Genomic DNA, 14,949 nt, shown 5'->3' with positions numbered 1-14,949 from the left:
AATATGAATTGGTTTGCAGCCAGTTTATTTATTCATTGCATTCTAAAACTACTAAAATTTTCCTGCTTTAATGGATTATACTTATTCTGTTATGTTGCAAACTTTATTTTACTCTATGCTCCTGTATATCAATTTCTCCATCCACTTTAGCTGGTTTTCTCCTCAGCTTTCTAAAATCTGCCTTAATCCAAACTGTTGTTCCACTTTCTGTTTTGACTTTTCACTTTTTAATTGGACATTAAATCTTATCATACTGTATAGTATATTACCCTACTCCCAAGGTGCTCACTCACATGTAGCTTGCTTATATGATTTATTTTATCACTGAAAATATGACCTAGCATTCCCCTTACCTTTGTAGGGCTACTAACATACTGTTTGAGAAACGAGTCCTTTACGTGTTTTAGGAACTCCATTCCCCTTTCTCCTTTTACTCCCTCTCCATCCAAATTGATAAGTGGATAAGTGAAATTTCCCAGAGCAATAATTTTGTTATTCCTACTCAAATCTCTAAACTGAGTGTAGATTTTCTCTCCCATTTCCTTCCCACAGTTTGAAGTTTGTAATACCCTTATTATTGTAATTGTCTAAATATAACATTTTTTCCTGAAAATTTGGTCTAGAAGATTGAGTGTGTGTTCTACCAGGTAACAAATTAACGTGGATAATTTTTCAGCCAGTAAATGGGCCTCCAAGGGAATGCTGTTGATCCTTTTTGGGATCAATTATATTTCCCTGGCAAAGGTTTGGGTCCTTTTATTAGTCTCACAGAGGAACTCAGCCCAGATGTCAATTTCCCTGCCTCAGACCACATATGGTTAGAAGAATGGAAACTCTAACAAGGAAACAGGGTGGCTACAAAAGAAAATTGCTTCCTGCATGAGGGTTAAACAGTGCAATCTGAAGTGTTTCTTTCAAGATTGACTCGATGACCACTCTCTTCCGAGGCAATCCATCTGGGGATTGCATGGCATCAATCCATCAAAGGGCTCATTTGGCATCATACGCAGTAGGATGTCATCCAAAACCAGTTATGGGATAATTATTTTGATACTCCTTGTCCAGAGAGTTTAGGTGGTAGATTATGTAATAAAACCTGTAAGAGGCAGGAAGTGCAGGTCTCCCCTGGAAGTGTGGCACTCTCAAACAGGTCCCTCAGCCTGTTAGAACTGAAAACCATCACTTGCAACTGGCCTGTCATGCCCTGGGGAATAATGACATCATGACCACAGTATTGCAGAATTCCAGGAGCATATTATACCGGGTGATAAGACACTTTTGATTTTTAAATCATGAATGTCTATTTGGGAGCACATTATAGTCTGAAAATTGTGGCAATGTCTTGTCTTTTTTATCGTGAACTCCAGTCAATTTGACTCTGTGCCCCTTCTTTGTCAGTATGTAGAGTAGATGTGTGTACAGACCCAGAATCAGTGCAGAGGAGGCAGGTGTACCTTTACTGAGAAGCCCAACGATTGCCACAAAGTGGTCCTTGGGCTTCAACTACCTATTTGGGGTGAGCTGCCAGTGCCTGTTGGTCCACCGCAGGTAGATCAGCTGACAAGGGAAATCAATTTCGGGCCTGTCCCACCAGTAACAACACTTAAATAAATCCCGCAAGAAGGAATGGAGCCGGCTACTGGGGGCGATTGTGAACTGTAGGACACGAATCAGAATGTATCTTCTGATGTGCTATTACATGATATTACATGACATGGGACAAATACTTAGACATAGGGCAGAATCGTCCCAGATTTGCACTCAGTGCGGTAGAGGGTAGGAATAGGGAAGTTTACCACCTGCCGCAATGGTGGCTTTTTGCGCCATATCGTCCCCATCCTGCCTCATTAATTACGCAGCCACAGGAAACACATTGTCTCGCTGGCAGGCAGCCTCCGATTTGCCTGCCACACCATTACCTCACCTCTTCCTCATGCAGGGCACCATATTTAAACTGCAAATGCAAGCACACTTCTCAATGGCCAGAATTTTGCTCTTGACGGGCGGGCAGGCCGGACCGACTTGGCGATAGGCGGGCAGTCGGTTGCTGCCACCAAAATGGGCCGCGCCGTTTTTTTCCACAGGCGGGCCAATTAAGGCCCGTCCAGTGGGTTAGCAACTCCCGTGGAGAACAGGAAAATAGTCACGGAGGCGGGCATGTTCAGACCGCCGGTTCCAATGGGGAGCCGGCAGCCTGTATAAAGAGTGGCCAGGCAGCCTGCTTGAGGCAGTGCACCATGGCCATTCGGGGAGAGAGGGAGGGAGGTCCAAATGGACAGCAGTATGAGCAGGAGGAGGGGGGCAGGCTGCAGGCGAGGCCAGCGGGGAGCCACTGTGCCCCTCGCTTCTCTAATGCATGGCTTGCTGTTCTCCTCCAAGAGGTTTCCAGCCGTCCAGATGTATTGTATCCAGATGATGGGAGGAGGAGGGCCCCTCCATGTCACCAGGCAGGCGTGGGAGGAGGTTGGTGACGTTGTAAGTGCCCATGATGATGTGCAGTGCACAGGCCCGCAGTGCCGCAAGCGATTCAATGATTTGCTGCGCTCTGGAAGGGTGAGTACCATGTTGGCCTTGACCATTTGACCCAGAAGGAAGCCTTAGCCTTTGAGCCCCCGCCACGTCTTGCTGTCGTTACTGCATTGGGCATTTGGCACATGCTGGGTGGGCAAATGGGTACTGACCATGCTTACATCAGCCTTAGTGGTTGACGAGAAAATGGGTTCTCCCCGCAGTACATGTTGGTGTTGGCGTTTGTCGCATTTGAGTAGTGTGGGGTCAACCTGCAGGGGAGGCAGCTAGACACATACTCAGAACTCCAACACATGTCATATTGATGGTCATGAGATGGTGGAAGGGGAGCCTCAGGGTGTCATGGCCAAGAGCCATCTGCTGGCATCAGTGCCGCACCTAGTTGCGCCTCCTTGCCTCAGGTGCTAAGACCCGTGTGTCATTCAAAGTGATGGAGGCCAAATGTGTCCAAGATGACCGTTGGGGCAGGGGTCTGGGAGCAGCTGTACTATCTTCTGGGGACTGATCACCAGTAGTGTGGACAGGAGCCGCTGGAGACCTCAGATGGGCCAGATGTGGTTGGGGTGCAGCGTGCGCATACAGATTACATGAGCGATCAGCCCCAATAAATCCTCTTCTCTGTTTTGCAGGCAAAAAGTCACCACAATGCCCGGAAGCACCAGGCAATGCTGGTCTTGCTGATCCATGTGTGTGGAGCTAGCTGAAGGTTCGTTGGATTAAATTGTCCCGGGTGTCCCTGCCTCCTTGGTGTAATAGTGGGTCGGTGTGCTGCCCCTCTTCATTGCCCTGAGCTTCCTCATCCTCTGAGCCACTGCTGGAGTCATCATGTGCAGCCCCATCCAGTGCATCAAGTTCTTCATCATCAACTGCATCCCCCCTTTCCAGCGCAAGATTGTGCAGAGTACAGCATGCTACCGCTATCAGAGAGACGTGATCTGGGGGGTACTGGAGTGCGCCCCCGAACGGTCCAGATAATGGAAGCACATCTTGAGAAGACCGATGGCTCTCTCCACCACAGCCCTGGTGGTGCTCTGGCTCCTATTGTACCGCTGCTCAGCTTCTGTTCTTGGATGGCGGAGAGGCGTCATGAGCCACCTTCTGAGGGGATAGCCCTTGTCACCCAGCAGCCATTCATCCAGCCGGGCTGGAGCACTGGCATCTGGGAGTGTCTGCGGATGTAGAAATCGTGGGAGCTGCCTGGGTACCTTGCACAGACTTGTAGAATCAGCATCCTGTGATCACACACTATCTGCACGTTCATGGAGTGGAAGCCCTTCCTGTTGACGAAGACACCGGCCTCACCTGCTGGCACCTTGATGGCCACGTGTACAGTCTATTGCACCCTGGATGTGGAGGAAGCCATCAATGGCCGCGAAGCCTCTGGCTCGCTGTATCTGACTTGTCTGGTCGCAGCGGAAGTGGATGAAGGTCAATACCCATCTGAACAGAGCTTCTGTAACCTGCTTAACAAGTGTGGACAGCTGATTGGGAGACACCACAAAGATCACCCACCGAGCCCTGGAAGGAACCAGAGACATAGAAGTTGAGGGCAGCTGTGAGCTTCAGAGCCACTGGCATGGGGTGTCCACCCACACAGTTAGGAGATATCTCAGGGCCAATCATCTGACAGATATAGGTAACTGTCTCCCTTGAGAATCGGAGCCTCCTTCAGCACTGCACCTCAGTCATACTGAGGTAGCTGCTTTGCCGCCTGTGTATCCTGGCAGCAGGATAGTGGAGTCTTCTGCGGACCCTTGCACCTTGGACAACCTCTTGGCCCTGTGCCCCTTGTGCCTGCGCCTGGCCTCCCAAAGGTGGCTCCCCTGGAGGCTGATTGTTCAGTCCTGGCCTCCTCCTTATTCTATCCCTCCCTTCCTTCTCAGAGGAGCTGCCTCCAGTGGAGATGTCAGAACCCATACCCAGGCTAAATGGAGGCCTCCAGAAAGCTGCAGGCCCGAGAAAGGTTATTGTCTGCAGACTGGTTTCAAAGTACACAAGAAGCTCTTGGAAATCGATGTGAACTGGTAACAATCAAACAGACAACTTTTAAACACTTTCTGCAATTAAAACTGTGGAAAACATGAACAACCCCTCTGAGCCCACATATCCCGACATTGCATGAGTATTTAAAAAAAATCTCCTACTCGCCTGCCCATTGGGCCTGTGCGCCAACCCAAAGTTCACATGGGCCCCTCAAAATCCTGGACATTTGGAAAGTTAATGGCCTTAACAAGGCCTTTAAGTAATGGCGGGCATGCGTCCCGCTGCTGAGCGCGCCCGCCGACTGAAATATCACAATACCGCGCGCTGATGTCGGGACGCTCGCGTGACATTTTAAGCGATGACGTGTGGGCTCCGCCACCCGCACATCAGCCAGAAAATTCTGCCCAATGTTTGCAGTGAAGGCAGCGGTGAAGACATGGCCCCAAAAGCCAAGAAGAGTGCAGCCCCTCTGATTCAGTGATACGTCCCTGGATGTCTTCTGGATACTATGGAGGTTCGCTGCGATGTCGTCTACCACCACTCTGGCCACAGGAGGCCCATCAGTCTCACCAGTCTGGCTTGGGAGGCAGTGGCAGAGGTGGTCAGTGCCAATGCTGCACACAACAGTTTGGCCATCCAGTGCAGAAAACAGGTGAATGATCTCATCTGTGCCACCAGGGTAAGGCAACTATCTTATCACTCTAAACTCTCATACTCACAAGGCCATCACACATTCACTGGCATCTCACTCACTAGCAGCTCAAGGGTCATTATCACTCACTCTCTCACAAGCCCTCACATCACCATCTGGCTTGATCTCCTCTGGAGACTGCCTCCTCAGCCCTCACCCTCATGAGGCCACTTGCACAGATCAAGATATGTCTGCGCACAGTTCCCCAGTACAGCACTCACCCTGCAGCCTCTTCCCTCGCCTGAGGCCACTTCTCCCCCTTTCCCAAGCAAGCACTAGCCCTGCAGCTGTTGAAAAGCCCGCCCTTGCCTTACAGCTGGTCTGCCCGTGAGCCCCCTTAAAAGTGATGTGGTACTATCAGTGAAGCCTGGTGCTAATGAATGCGAGTGCTGCCCGAAGCAAGGTAGGCAAACAAACCTTGAAATCCCGAACAAAGTACAGCTCGCCAGCTGGTCGTCGCTTACGTACAGTTGCGAAACATGTCAGCGTGCAATCATGCCGACACACCCGGATGATCCAGCATGGGGGGATGATTCCAGCGAGCAGGGCTTATAATGATATGCAGATGTATCAAAATGAAGTTCCCGACAGCGGGAAAGGCGGTCCACCATTGACAGGTGGAACAGATGGCCGCAAACTGGTTTCACAATGTCATGAAATTGATTTTTGGCCCTCCCGCCATATTGTCCACTCATACCTGTCATGATGCTCAATGCCACCAGGCACAGAAAATTCCATTCAGTGTGTGAAATTCATGTGTCTTGATATTTGGACACACCGGTTATGATTTACAGCATGGCCGCATCTGTTCAAATCAAAGTAGGTAAGACTCAAAATTCATCTATATGATTCATATAAATGATTTCTGTGCCTCCTGGCGCTGCTTTCTCCTCAAAGCTGCTGGTCATCTCTGCACACAGAAAGATGTGCTAACAGTGTTGCTGTAGACCTCTTGGTACAGGCAGGTTGCCTCTTAAAGGGAAGCTGTATAAAAGGGTTGCTACAATGGAAATTCTTGCAAACCAATGAAGATGGAGGTATTGAGGCTAACAGATGCGCTCCTGAAAGCATTAGCACTGAAACTGGGCAGAAGGAGCAATGTCATGATCCAAATGGGGGCCAGAAGACCCTTAAGGTCCACCATCAAAAGGCAGTGGGAGCTGGTGGCTAGGAAGGTCAATTCCCAGAGACTGCACCCAAGGGCCTGGCCACAGTGGCACAAGAGGCCTAATGACCTCTCGCGGGCATTCAAGGTTGGTGAATGCATTTTCACATAACATACCTAGCTCACCACCAACCTCTCACGCTGCTCAATGCACCACAGCCCCACACTCACCTACCACTCAGTCCCCCTCACACTAAGGACTCACAGCTAACATCCAGATACTCCACCTCACTCTCACAACCCTACTAATACTGTCAGCCTTACAACCATCTCTCATGCTTCTAAATATCCCCAGGTATTCAGCTATGAGAGGCACATCAACCAAACACAATGCTACATAGTTATTGGCATTCTTCCCTGCCTCTTGCAGGACAAGGTGGCACACAGTAGAAGGGAGCAGAGCAAAGCTGGCGGGAGGTAAGGATACTTGCATCTTCTGAGCCTATGAGAGGAGATGCCTCTCAGCATCATAGGGACAGAGCCCGTAACATCCAAAGTCATTGAGAACATTAAGGATGCCTTCTACCCTTTCTTGGGTCCCCGCACATCCTCAAACTGCTCCCTGGCATGGAGAGCATTATTAATGATATGATTGTGGCCCTCTTCCATCCCATACACTACCCACATCCCCTCACATCAACCCTCGCCTCTGGGTTCCTGCCTTCAGACACCTGAGAAATGCGGCCTTCCCAGGCAAAGGAGACCCTAAAGGAGGAAAGAGGGCAACAGCACATTAGTGATGAAGATCACATGATCTGACACTAACAGACCATCAACTCAGACACATCCAGGAGACCAGCATGGAATTGGGATGAGCACATGGTGAGTCACCATGCCTACTGACGGTGAGGTTCCAAAGAAGAACTGCTGCAAAGTACTCGGATGAGGACTTCGATGGGGCGGCATACAATACAGCACTGAGTGAGCATGCACCTTGAGCTGCTGAGTGCACTGGCTGGCCTGCCAGGTAGTCTCATGTCACTGTCAAGAAGCATGGAGGAGTCTGGCTCCAACTTATGAAAAAGGATGCAGTGCGAAGCTTGCTTGCTCCACAGCCACTGCTCCATCTCTCTGTCATGTTCCAGATCCAGAGATACTAGCACAGTTGCTCCCATTCCTGTTGTAGCCTTTGTATGGACAAAGCAACTATTCCCCTGCCAACACTGTGAGTATGTTGCAGCACCCTCTGGCAAATTTACCAAAACATCTCCAAAAACAATCTATTGTACTTTCAAACGCTTTCCAAAAGAATAAGTTCCAAAAATCGAACTTACCTGCAATCAGGGTGCCTGGCCCTTTAAATAATGCTACTGGATGACCAACTTGCCGTTTCACATTTCCTGTCTCGAGTGGGCAATGAGGGCAGAGCTTGTGTTGTCCAAACTTGGAATTGTGGTGCAATATCAGGCTGTTGGGTTGTGCCAGGATAGTACCAATTCATCATGTTCGGACGCTCGCAGTCCTACAAAAGTAACAACACTAGAGGCAAAACTACAGAGTTCCCATAAAACTATTAATGTTTAAAGCTTAGTTGTGAAACTAATGTGTCTTTTTTTTTATCCCACTTGATTTTTCAAATAGCTGACTGATGCTAAAAACAAAACATTCAGCAGCAACCACTGGCACACCAACTTACAGAAAGCAATATCCTTCTATAAGCAGAGAATTCATAATTTCCTTGATGTTTTGAAAGTTTTATGCAGTTTAAGATCAAAAAAGAAATAGATTTTTCATTAATCTGCTGGTTATTCATCTTCGGCATCAATCTGCCTCATGTGATTCAGACCTGTGTTTCAATTATCCTTGTAACTTACTATGACCTCGGGCAGCTCCTCGGAACATTCCTGACATTCCAAACAATCCACTGCCACAACTGCAGAGGAATTGTTTTTGTAGAATTATCAACCTTTACTGAATTTAGTTTGTTACTTGTATTCATTTCTAATTTTTTTTGACAAAAAGTTTCTAAAAATTTGCTTCAACAGAAAAAAATTATCTATTTGCATTTTGCACCTCAAACTGAGAAAATAAACCACTTACAGATTGAAGACTTGAATTTCAGGTCAAATAGAAGCTCTGAATTATAGTCACTTAGTGAGTACTTGCTCTGGTATGTGTTCCTTTGCAGTAAAAGCAGCAGAGTATTTGTCATCTGTGTGCAATACCAGAGTTTGCAGCCCTATTTTACTGTTTGATGGAGCTGCGTCAGAACTTTTAGCTCCATTTCTCCTTGCTAGTTTTCAGTCAGCCAGTGGATGCATGTGATCATTTGTCATGGTGTCTGTAATTGATTGGCCATGTTTTTATCTTCATTATGCATTCTGTGGATCCTGGAAAGAGCAGCATACAATGGCCAGTGAATGCTGAATTAATTTCATAGCTTCCTTCAAGTAAATCTGACAACTGTAATTTAAACTGCTGTTTATTTACTTATGTTATAACTTCAATTAGACCAGTTTTTAGACCCAAATGTTTTCCCGCTATGATGACATTTCCATTTTAATGCTTCACACTTGGTGTGCCCCAGAGTGAAAATTTGGTGGTGGGGGTTTGCTGGTGATAGGGGAAGTGGGGGTCGGGGGGCGAGTTGTGGATTTCAAAAATGTTCCCCCCAACGTCATCCCGTGTCATTTTGCGCATTGGTGAGTGGGCCCCGCCCCCTGCTCGCCAACGGCAGAATTCAGCCCCTTGTGTCATCCTCACCGCTTGCCTTCCCACCTATTTTTCTGTCATCCGCAAACTTGGTGATAGTATATTCACTTCCCTCATCTAAGTCATTAATATATATTGTAAATAATTAAGGCCCCAGCCCTGATCCCTGTGGCACTCCACTAGTTACAGGCTGCCATCCCAAAAATGCCCCCTTTATCCCAATTCTCTGTCTTCTATTAATTAGCCAACGCTCTATCCATGCTAATATACTACCCCCAAGCTCTTATCTTATCAAGTAGCCTTATGTGCAGTACCTTATCTATTGGAAATCCAAATACATTACATCTACTGGGTCCCCTTTATTTATCCTGCTTGTTACCTCCTCAAAGAATTCTAAAAAAATTTGTTAGGCATGATTTCCCCTTTGTGAAGCCATGCTGACTCTGCTTAATTAGATTATGTATTTCTAAATGCTCTGCTATTATATCCTTTATAATAGACTCCAACATTTGCCCAATGACAGGTGTTAAGCTAACTGGCCTAACCTGTTTTTTTGTCTCCCTCACTTTTTGAATAAGGGTGTTACATTGGCTGTTCTCTAATCCTCTGGGACTTTGCCAGAATCTAAAGATTTTTAGAAGATTACTACCAGTGCATCCTCTATCTCTATAGCTACTTCCTTTAATATCATAGGATGTAGCCCATCAGGTCCAGGGCACTTATCGACCTTTTCACCCCATTAGTTTCCCTAGTACTTTTCTCTAGTGATAGTTATTGTATTTATTCCCTCCCCCCCTTTTGTCCTTTGATTATTTAGTATTTTTGGAATGCTATTAGTATCTTCTACCGTGAAGACTGAAGCAAAGTTATTCAACTCCTCTGCCATTTCCTGGTTCCCCATTTTATTTCTCCAGCCTCACTCTCTAAGGGGCCTATGTTCACTTTGGCCTTTCTCTTCCTTTTTATATATTAAAGAAGCTCTTACTGTCCATTTTTTATTATTTGCTAGTTTACCCTCAAAATTTATTTTCTCCGTCATTATTATTTTTGGTCATCTTTTGTTGGTTTTTAAAACTTTCCCAATCCTCTGGCTTACCACTAATCTTTGCTGTGCTGTTTGTTTTTTTCTTTCAATTTGATACTATCCTTAACTTCCTTGGTTAACCATGGTTGGTTTATCCCCTTCCTTGAATCCTTCTTCCTCACTGGGATATATCTTTGTTGAGAGTCATGAACTATTTTGTTAAACGTTTGCCATTGTTCATCAATCGTCTTTTCTGCTAAACTCCTTTTCCAGTCTACTCCAGCCAACTCTGCCCTCATTCCATTGTAATTACCCTTATTTAAGTTTAGCACAATTGTTTCCGACCCAAGTTTCTCACTCTCAAACTGAATTCCACCATGTTATGGTCACCGTTTCCTAGGGGATCCTTTTCTCTGAGATCATTTGTGAAAGCAGCCTCATTACACATTACCAGATCCAAAATAGCCTGATCCCATATTGTTCTAAGAAATTGTCCCAAATACACTCTATGGCCTGACTTTTCCTGTTGGCGATTTGGGGGCGAGGCCTGCTCGCAGACGGGAAAATGACATGGGATGACGTCAGGACGTCATCCTTGTCCCTTTAAATTTTTAGGAACGTGGGCAGACAGCAAAATCAGCTGTCCACCCGCCGACCTGTCAATAGCCAATTGAGGACATTGACAGGCCAATTAAGATAACTAAAGACCTGCCCATCCAACCTTAAGGCTGGCTGGCAGGCCAGGAGCCCCAGCGGGCTCCTGATAAAGAATAAAACCTCATCCACTGGTGGGATGAGGTTCCATGTCCATTTTTAAAAAGTCTAATAAAGTTTCTGTCCTTTTTATGAACATGTCCCATCTCGTGTGACATTGTCACATGAGGGGGACATGTTAATAATTTTTTAATTTTTCTATTTTTTGACTTTTCTTACCTGTCACTGATCTCCCTAAGACAGGACTTTGTGTCAGGGAGCAGTGCGCTCTTTCATGCATAGCGCTTCCTGTCGGGCAGACCGCTGGGCGGGCCTTAATTGGCCCACCCATTCAACATGGCGGTGGGCCCCATTTCGGTGGCAGTGGTCAGCTGTCCACCCGCCGCCGAGCTGGTGGGGCCCGCCCGCCATCCGAGGGCAAAATTCTGCCCTATGAATTCTTGCTGAATTGCTGCTTAGGAACATTAAGACATTTTACTTCATGGCTTTTGACTTCTTTCCAAGGAAGAATATAGATTAACAGAGATTTCAATAGAAGTGAATGAAATCTGCATAAATGTTTTTTTGAATGCAAATTTTAGTTGAAAGTTTTCTTTCCTTTTTAAATTTTAATGACTTATCCCAGCTGTGGACCTCATGGAGAAAATGTTAGTGTTGGACGCAGACAAACGTTTATCGGCTGCTGAAGCTTTGATTCATCCCTACTTTGAACCATTCCGAGATCTAGAAGACGAGACTAAACCTGAGCCTTTTGATGATTCTTTGGATCAGCTGAAGTTGTCAGTTGATCTGTGGAAAAGTGAGTAATTATAAAACGTCTAATAACTAATCCATGTCAAATTTCATATTATAAATGCTATGTATTTCCAAAGCAAACATTGAAATGTTAGCTTATTCCAGAAATAGTGAGCAAAATGGATATATGTGTAGTTTCTTGATGCACGGAATGATATTGATCAGTTTATAGACTGTTAAAAAATGAAAAAATGTAAAGCAATTGTTTACAGAGCAAATATGTGATCATGTTTAATCATCTTAAATTAATTTTCCTTCAGTCAAGAACCTGATCATATGTAAACTGTTCAAAATGCTTAAATATATATAAAAGAAATAAACTTGTGGGTGTACACTAGAAAGACATTTAATGTAGTATTGTTATTTCCAGAACATGCATTTCAGGAGGTGATGAGCTTTGTTCCTTTTTCAAGTTTAAACAAGAGACCCATGGAAACAGCATTATAGTTGTGGTCACCCTGTTAGCAGTACAGACTGATCTGGAGCTTGTGAGGTAATAACACAACAGGAAAATGCTAACATCTCTTTTGTGTTTGGAGTACTGTATTTTTATCAACTTTAAAAATTCTGAATTGTACATTTATGTTTAGAAGTTACAGAATTGTATCAATTCTAAATGTTAATCACTTAAATCAAACTGTATCTGTTTATGACTCAATTCAACTGATATCTTTCCATAAAATCATTGATGACATAAGTGTAACTAATAAGAAAACTGGATGTGAATGTTAGCGTCTATACATCATCTCCAGCACATGTAATAAATAGAATGTTCGGTGTAAACTCAGTGAAATAGAATATTACTTTCTTTGGCTTGTGTAAGAACATAACGGCTGATTTTAACTTTGGGTGGCAATGGAAAATGAATGGCAATGGATTGGCTGCCCATTATGTACCTCCCTCCCTTCATTTCCCTTTATATCGACTTCAATCAAAAGGAAAATCTGAAAATGTATTTAATAGATGACAAATACACTGCCCATTTATGGCCACTCCAGAAATATAAAACCAGTCACATATTTATGTCCTTTAAATATAGGAGGATTACTTATAGGGCAAAGGTATCCAAATATTTGGGCCCAGTGTACAATTTGCTGTGTGCCTTGAAGCTCCACTGGCCATAATAAACAGTGATAATTTAAAACACTGAATTCAATAAATATTTTATTGAGGAAAATTCTTGTAATTTGTTAAGGTGTTAATATTGGATTAAGGTGTCATGTTATTTTTGTTAAGTTGTCAAGTTTCTGATATGTTGCCTATTGCAGTTGATTACTGCCCACTATATACCCACTTCTGACTGGTCAGTTCATCTTGTATAACACAGAAAAATATTTGCCTTAAGTTTGGATGTTGGTTTAAATTACAAGCTACTTTTGGGCAATTACAAACTGTTTCTCAGTCAAATGATAACTTAACAATAACTAACAGACAGTTACTTCATCTACAGGATGTGGACGTCAATTGCAAGGCCAACATTTATTGCTTATCCCTAATTGTCCTTGAAAAGGTGGTGGTGAGCAGCCTTCTTAAACTGCTGCAGTCTGTGTAGTGAAGTGGTGAAAATTTGTAAGGAGTTTTGTTAAAAAGTTGACCAGCTTATACAGTAAGGAAAGGACTGGTTAATAAGAATATTACTTATGATTTAGCAATGCAGTTGAAAATTGTTTATTTTTTACTAAACAAGGAGTAGCTAAACTTAAGAACTACTGTAAAAGTATATGTTGTGCTACTGCTGCCTTTCTTCCACTTTTTCAATTAAAGTTTAAGTCAAATGACTAGTGCAGTGTCATGCTACTGCTTTCTGAGATGAGGAGGATCAAATGAGATAATGTGAAAAACCAACAGCTGGAATAAACTAATAAGGATTCTTTCTTCACGTCCTGGGCATACTTTAAATTTACCTTGATCTCCGAGATGTTGGGAACCAGGACATATCAACAGGAGTCAGTTGAAACATGGAAGCCAAAACTTACATGGGTACTTCTAGCACCTATGATGGTGCAGTTTTGCAGGAATACTACATTGTCAGGGGTGTGAGCCTTCAAATGAGAAGTTAAACCATGGTTCCATATGTCTATTCTGTGGTTCAAATGGGCATTAAAGATCCCATGCCATGACTTGAAGGGAAGCAATTCTGTAATTCTTCCTTTGATCAACATCACTAACAACAGATTAATTAGTCATTTATCTCCTGTTTGTCAAATATTGTTATGCTTAAAATTGCTGCAGTTTTTTTGGCAATTCATCATATATGAAAGGTTTTGGGACATTCCTCAGAGACATGTTAAATGAAACTTACTTTTCTCTTTGTGACAAACTGGCTTTTTCTATTTCCCAAAAAAATAAAATGTTAAAATGAAGAAATAAACATTCCTGCATGAAGACAATGGCTCAATTTTACTAGTTATTAGTCAACAGAAAACGTTTATTGGAAATGAAATAAGAGTTCTTGACCTGGGAAAGAATTACAACTTATTACTCATTAATAATTTACTTATTATTTTAATAAGTAAAATAAACATATTACTTTCATTTGCTAGGAGCTATTTCCATTTGGAGATCATAGGTCGGCAACTGAACTTCTGCCAATTAAAAGCAATTGGAAATGGCATTAGACAAGACAGGAAATTTGTAATTGAAGCTGGTGCCTTTCACCTCTTTTATTTAAAATGATAGTTTATCAGAAGAGCTAGATCAATGTTTGTGTTTATTTTTACACATAGCTGGCTTATAAATCACTTGGTTAAACAAACAAGCACTTGCTACCTAAAATGTAAGTTTCTTTGTCTAACCACTCTTTTGATACAGTTTTGTAACCTCTGAGAAGGTTCTGCTCTAAGAATTAGGAAGCTAGAAACTAGAATAGAGGGCACTGTCTAAGCCTGGTGAGATAGCATGTTATATTTTGGCTTATCAAAGGAGTGCACATGCGAAAACTATCAAACTAGACTGTTTTGTGGATTTTTAAATATAATACATTACCAAGTGTACTGTGTGTGGTGTCTGTGTTGAAAAAATAGCACATTTGTTTCCTTCTCAGTGTTGCCATTAGCATTTTAATACACATAGGTTCAGTGATATATTCTTTCATTTTCACTTTGCTGGTGAATGACCCAATGCTTTTAGAGGAAATGCAACAATTTACAAATTATTTTCTGTTGTTTGTAGAATCTACCGGTTTAATTTAAACAGTGAACACATTCTTTGTTTGCTCTACCATTCTTTATTTGATTTGTTTTGCAAAATATTGTATCAATATTGGGTAATAAAATTAAAGTACATTACAACCCGGGGGCATGGATTCAAGATTAGAAGAGGGAAGGTGAATTTAATTTAAAATAAAATTATTTCACAGAGAAGGTACTGAATACATAAGACAGATTTCTCAGAGAG

General features: G+C 43.5%; 1 protein-coding gene across 4 annotated transcripts in view; it reads left to right on the top strand.

Annotated features, from left to right (window-relative positions):
• Positions 1–13,924, top strand: part of LOC121281849 (mitogen-activated protein kinase 13-like) — a 92,810-nt gene extending 78,886 nt beyond the window's left edge. For all 4 annotated transcript variants that reach the window (XM_041194906.1, XM_041194905.1, XM_041194904.1 and 1 more), the window contains 2 exons: positions 11,384–11,557; positions 11,924–13,924. In XM_041194906.1, the coding sequence (XP_041050840.1) occupies positions 11,384–11,557; positions 11,924–12,000 (251 nt within the window). In that variant the 3' untranslated portion in view covers positions 12,001–13,924. The remainder of the gene's footprint in view (positions 1–11,383; positions 11,558–11,923) is intronic.
• The last annotated feature ends 1,025 nt before the right edge of the window (positions 13,925–14,949 follow it).

Source organism: Carcharodon carcharias, chromosome 9 (assembly GCF_017639515.1).
Source record: "Carcharodon carcharias isolate sCarCar2 chromosome 9, sCarCar2.pri, whole genome shotgun sequence".
Taxonomy (NCBI): Eukaryota; Metazoa; Chordata; class Chondrichthyes; order Lamniformes; family Lamnidae; genus Carcharodon; species Carcharodon carcharias.
This window is presented reverse-complemented; position numbering and strand designations above follow the sequence as displayed.